The 6,205-nt window shown below is 45.4% G+C and overlaps 1 protein-coding gene across 1 annotated transcript in view; it reads left to right on the forward strand.

Moving 5' to 3' along the window:
• LOC137345727 (E3 ubiquitin-protein ligase TRIM39-like) overlaps positions 1–6,205 on the forward strand; it is a 44,634-nt gene that overhangs the window by 37,385 nt on the left and 1,044 nt on the right. Inside the window, exon 7 of the mRNA XM_068008990.1 lies at positions 303–355. Within this exon, the coding sequence (XP_067865091.1) occupies positions 303–355 (53 nt within the window). The remainder of the gene's footprint in view (positions 1–302; positions 356–6,205) is intronic.

Raw genomic sequence — 6,205 nt, forward strand, 5'->3', positions numbered from 1 at the left:
TGCACTTGTCAAGAGTCCAGATGCTTGTCAGCCTGCTGCAGAGAACCACCAGCTTAAAACATACAGAATCGGGGGGCGGAGTGGGGGGGGGGGGGGGGGGGGGGGGACCTGTCACATGACAGTCACCTAGTGATTCAAGCATGGTAGTTAGCAGTGTGTATTTCTTCTTGCAACATAGCCCATGTCTAGGGATTTCTTTCTCACAACCAGGGTCCCGTTGTTCAAGTGATAGTCTTGATGCCTTGCTAATGGGAACAGGCAGTTCCCTTAAATTTTCCAGGTCTTGGTTCTTGCTGGGACAGGGCACACTTTGTCTCACAGGTCTTGCAATGTAGAATACAGTGCTGCAAATTTGGTGGCTATCTTAAGCTGCCAGCAAAGTCACCTTTTATCTGTTCCTTTTTAATTTATTAAAAATAAATAAATTCAGGTCTCCAGCTGGTGGATTAAAAAGTTATCATTCAACATAGCACATTGGTGTGACACAGGCAATGACCATCTCCAACAAGAGAGAATGTAACCATCTCCCCTTGACATTCAACAGCATTACCATCGCTGAATCCCCCACTATCAACATCCTTCTCTCTTTTTTCTCTATCACTTTTTCCTTTCTCTCTCTATTTCCTTTTTGTTCCTCCCTATTCTCTCTGTCTGTCCCTATTTTCTCTCTCTCTATTTTTTCTATCTCTCTCTCTCTCTCTTCCCCCCCCCCCCCCCTTGATTTCCTCCTCTACGCATTTCCTCCTCTCTCTCTCTCTCTTCCCCCACCCCTCTCTATTCTCTCTCTGTCCCTCTCGATCACTTCTTTCTATCTCCCTTGATTCCCTCTTTTTCTCCCCTTATTCTATCTGTATTTTCTCCCTGCCTCTCTCTATTCTCTGTCTCTCCATTCCTTCCCTCGCTATTCCCTCCCTCTCTTTTACCTCCGTCTCTGTCCCTCTCTGTCACTTCTATCTATCTCTCTCTATTCCCTTTCTATCTCTCCGTATTCTCTGTTTCTCTCTCTATCTTCTCTTTGTCTCTCTCTCTCTATCTTCCCTCTCTCTGTTCTGTCTGTCTGTCTCTCTCTCTCTATGCCTCCTCTCCATTCCCTTCTCTCTATTCCCCCCTCTCCCTATCAGTCACTCATTTCTGTATATCTCCCTCTATTTCCTCTCTATCTCTCACTATTCTCTCTGTCTCTCTGTATTTCCTCTCAATCTCTCTATATTCTCTCTCTGCCTCTATTTTCTCTCTGCCTCCGTCTATTTTCTTTCTGTCTCTTTGTATTTTCTCCCTGTTCTCTCTCTATTCTCAGTCTCTCTCCCTTTACTTCCTCTCTATTTCCTTTCTCTCTATTCTCTGTCTGTCCCTCTCTGTCACTCCTTTCTATCTCTCTCTATTCCCTTTTCATCTCTGTATTCTCCCTCCCTCTCTCTCTATTTTTCTCTCTCTCTATTTTTCTCTCTCTCTATTTTTCTCTCTCTCTATTTTTCTCTCTCTCTATTCCCTCTCTCTCTCCATTCCCCCCCTCTCACACCATTCCCTCTCTCTCACCTTCCTCTCTCTCTCACCATTCCCTCTCTCTCTCACCATTCCCTCTCTCTCTCACCATTCCCTCTCTCTCTCACCATTCCCTCCTCCTCTGTACCCTCCTTTTCTCTCTCTATTCCCTTGCTCTCTATTCCACTCTCTCTCTATTCTCTCTTTCTCTATTCCCTCGCTCTGTCTCGATTCCCCTCTCTCTCTCTTCCCTTTCTCTGTAATTCTCTCTCTTGTCCCTTCTCTATTCTCCTCTCTCTCCCTTTCAGTCACTCCTGTCTATCTACTTCTCTCTAGTCCCCTTTCTGTCTCCGTCTTTCTGGATTCATAGAGAGAGAGAGAGAGAGATACAGCATTGAAACAGGCCCTTCGGCCTACCAAGTCTGTGCCGACCAACAACCCATCCATTTATACTAATCCTACATTTAATCCCATATTCCCTACCACATCCCTACCTTCCCCTCAATTCTCCTACCACCTTGCTTGGGCTGATAAGTAGCAAGTAACATTCGTGCCACACAAGTGCCGGGCAATTACCATCTCCAACAAGAGAGAATCTAACCATCTCCCCTTGACATTCAAACAGCATTACCTTCGCTGAATCCCCCACTATCAACATCCTAGGGGCTACCATTGACCAGAAACTGAACTGGAGTAGCCATATAAATACCGTGGATACAAGAGCAGGTCAGAGGCTAGGAATCCTGAGGCGAGTAACTCACCTCCTGACTCCCCAAAGCCTGTCCACCATCTACAAGGCACAAGTCAGGAGTGTGATGGAATACTCTCCACTTGCCTGGATGGGTGCAGCTCCAACACTAAAGAAGCTCGACACCATCCAGGACAAAGCAGCCCGCTTGATTGGCACCCCATCTACAAACATTCACTGTGGCAGCAGTGTGTACCATCTACAAGATGCACTGCAGCAATGCACCAAGGCTCCTTAGACAGCACCTTCCAAACCCACGACCTGTACCACCTAGAAGGACAAGGGCAGCAAATACATGGGAACACCACCACCTGCAAGTTCCCCTCCAAGTCACACACCATCCTGACTTGGAACTATATTGCCGTTCCTTCACTGTCGCTGGGTCAAAATCCTGGAACTCCCTTCCTAACAGCACTGTTGGTATACCTACCCCAAATGGACTGCAGTGGTTCAAGAAGGCAGCTCACCACCACCTTCTCAAAGGCAATTAGGGATGGGCAATAAATGCTGGCCTGGCCAGCGTCGCCCACATCCCATGAATGAATAAACAAAAACACCTACCCTTTCAGTCTCTCTATTTTCTCTCTCTGTTTCTATTTTATCTCTGCCCTCTCTGTCACTCCTTTCTATCGGTCTCTCTCTATTCCCTTTCTGTCTCTCCCTATTCTCTGTTTCTCTATTTCTTTCTCTCTTCCCACCCTGCCTCTCTCTATTCCCTTCCTGTCTTTCTTTATTATTTTTCCCCTCTCTGTCTCACTCTCTTCCCTGCCTGACTCTCTATTCCCCTACTGTCTCTATTCTTTTTTGTCTTGCTCTCTATTCCCTCTCTGTCTCTCTCTCTATCCCCTCCCTGTCTCTCTCTCTCTCTACCTCTCTCTGTTGATCCCTGCTCTGTTTCTCTCTCTCTGTCCCCTCCCTGTCTCTCGCAAACCCCACTCTGTTTCTCTCAATCCCTGCTCTGTCTCTCTCTATTCTTTCTCTGAATCTCTCTACTCTCTCTCTATCTCTATTTTCTCTCTGTCGCTCTCTATTCCCTCCCTGTCACTCTCTATTCCTCTCTCTGTTGCTCTACTTATCTCGCTGTTGCTCTCTATTCCTCTCTGTCATTCTATTTATCTCTCTGTCGCTCTTTATTTCCTCTCTGTCTCTCTCTTTCTTTCCTCCCACTCTGCCTCTCTTGATTCCCTCTCTGTGTCTTTCTATTCCCTCTCTGTCACTTTGTTCCCTCTCTGTCGCTCTCTATTCCTCTCTCTGTCACTTTATTTATCTCTCTGGTGCTCTCTATTTCCTCTAACTCTGTCTCTTTCTTTCCTCCCACTCTGTCTCTCTCAATTCCCTCTCTGTGTCTCTCCATTTTCTCTCTATCCCCTCTGTCTCTCTCTATACCCTCTGTTTCTATTCCTCTATCTCTCTGTCGCTCTCTCTATTTATCACTCTATGTCTCTCTTTATTTCCTCTCTCTCTCTGTTTCTCTATCTCTTTCCTACCTCTCTATCGCTCTCGATCCCATCTGGTGCTCTTGATCCCTACTCTGTCTCTGTCTATCCCCTTTCTGTCTCTCTACCCCCTCCCTATTGCTCTCTATTCCCTCCCTGTTGCTCTCTATTTGTCTCTCTGTCACTTTCTCGCTATTTATCTCTCTGCCGCTCTCTATTTCCTCTCTCTGTCTCTGTCTTTCTCTTTCCTCCCTCTCTGTCTCTCTTGATTCACCCTCTGTCTCTCATTCTCTCTTTCTGTCTCTCCTATCCCCTCTCTGTTACTCCCTGTCGCTCTCTGCTCCCTTCCTGTCACTCCCTGTTCCCTCCCTGTCACTCCCTGTTCCCTTCCTTTCCTTGTTCATTCTCTCTCTGTCTCCCTCTCTCTCAATTTCCTATCTCTCTCTCTATGTCCTTCCTCTTGAACTCTCTCTATCCCTAATCTGCCTCTTGCTATTTCCTCTCTATTCCTTTGCTGTCTAGCTCTCCATTCTCTCTCTTTCTATTTCCTCTCTGCCTCTTTCTTTCCTCTGAGTCTCACTCTTTCCTCTGTGAGTCTCTATTGTCTCTGTCTCTCCCTATCCCTTTCTGTATCGCTTTATCCCCTTCCTCTGTCTCTCTCTATCCTCACGCTGTCTCTCTCTATTTCCTCCCAGTCACTCACGATTCCTCTCTCTCTGTTGTTCACTCTAATTATCTCTGTCTGTCTCTCTCTCTATTTCTTTCTGTTCTGTGTCTCTCGATTCCATCTCTGTCTCTTTTGATTTCCTCTGTCTCTATTCCCCCCCCCCCCCTCTCTCTCTCTATCTGTTCTTCTGTCTCTCAGTATTCCCTCTCTGTCTCTCACTATTCCCTCTCTGGTCTCTCTCTATTCCCTCCCAGTCTCTCCCTCTATTCCCTCTCTGTCTCCTTGTCCATTCTTTCTCTGTCTGCCTCTCTCTCTTCCCTCTCAATCTTTCTCTTTATCCCCTCTGGGTCTCCCTCTATTCCCTATGTCTCTCTATTCACTCTCTCTCTCTATCTCTGTCACTTTTTCTTGTGTGTTTCTATTCACTCTCTCTATTCTTCTGTCTCTATTCACTACATCCCTCTCTGTCTGTCTCTATTCTCTTCCTACATATTTCCTTTCTCTGTTTATTCCATTTCTCCCTCTAATCCCTCACTGCCTCTCTATCTATATTTTTTCCCTCTCTCTATTCCCTGTCTTTCTCTCTATCCCATCTCTGTCTCTCTCTATTTTCTTTCCGTTTGTCTGTAATGCCCCTCTCTCTATTCCCCACTCCCTATATAAATATTCCATATTTTCTCTCTCTATGTATATCCTCTATTCCCCTCCTCTCTCTCTATACCCTCTCCCTCTCTTTCTCTCTATTCCCCGACTATATATTCTATATTTTTCCCTCTCTTTCTCTCTCCATATATTCTCTTTCCCTCTCTCTCTGACTCTCTCTATTCCCCCTCCCTGTCTATAAATTCTATATTCTCTCTCCCTAAATTCTCTATTCGCTGTCTCTGTCTCTCTTTCTATATGCTCTCTCCCCCTCTGCCTCTCTATTCCCCTTCCCTATCTATATATTCTCTCTCTCTCTTCCTATATTCTCTATTGCCCTCTCTCCGTCTCCCTCTCTATTCCCCCACCCTGTCTAAATAGTCTATATTTTTTCTCTCTGTATATTCTCTATTTCCCACTGTCTCTTTCCCTGTCTCTCTCTCTATTCCCCCTCCCTGTCTATATATTCTATATTCTCTCTCACTCCCCATATTCTCTATCCACCCCCACCACTCTCTCTCTATCCCCCTCCCTATCTATATATTCTATATTCTCTCTCTCTCCCTATATTCTCTATCCTCCTCTGTCTCTCTCGCTCTCTCTATTCCCTCTCCCTGTCTATATATTCTATATTCTCTATCCCCCTCTGTCTCTCTCTCTCTATTCCCCTCCCGGTCTAATATATTCTATATTCTCTCTCACTCCCCATATTCTCTATCCCCCTCCCTGTCTATATATTCTATATTCTCTCTCTCCCTATATTCTGTATTTCCCCTCTCTGTCTATATATTCTATATTCTCTCTCTCCCTATATTCTCTATCTCCCTCTGTGTGTCTCTCTCTTCCCTCTCTGTCTATACTCTATATTCTCTCTCCCAATTTTCTCTATCCCCTCTCTCTGTCTATTTCTATTCCCCCCCCCCCCCACCGTCTATATATTCTATATTCTCTCTCCCTATATTGTCTATTCCCCCTCCCTACCTATATATTTTATATTCTCTCTCCCCTCTCTCTCTAACCCCCCTCCCTGTCTATATATTCTATATCCTCCTCTGTCTCTCTCTCTCTAATCCCCCTCCCTGTCTATATATTCTATATTCTCTCTCCCTATATTCTCTATTCCCCCTCCCTACCTATATATTTTATATTCTCTCTCCCCCTCTCTCTCTAATCCCCCTCCATATCTATATATTCTATATTCTCTATCCCCCCCTCTGTCTCTCTCTCTCT

Source organism: Heterodontus francisci, chromosome 29 (assembly GCF_036365525.1).
Source record: "Heterodontus francisci isolate sHetFra1 chromosome 29, sHetFra1.hap1, whole genome shotgun sequence".
Lineage (NCBI taxonomy): Eukaryota > Metazoa > Chordata > Chondrichthyes > Heterodontiformes > Heterodontidae > Heterodontus > Heterodontus francisci.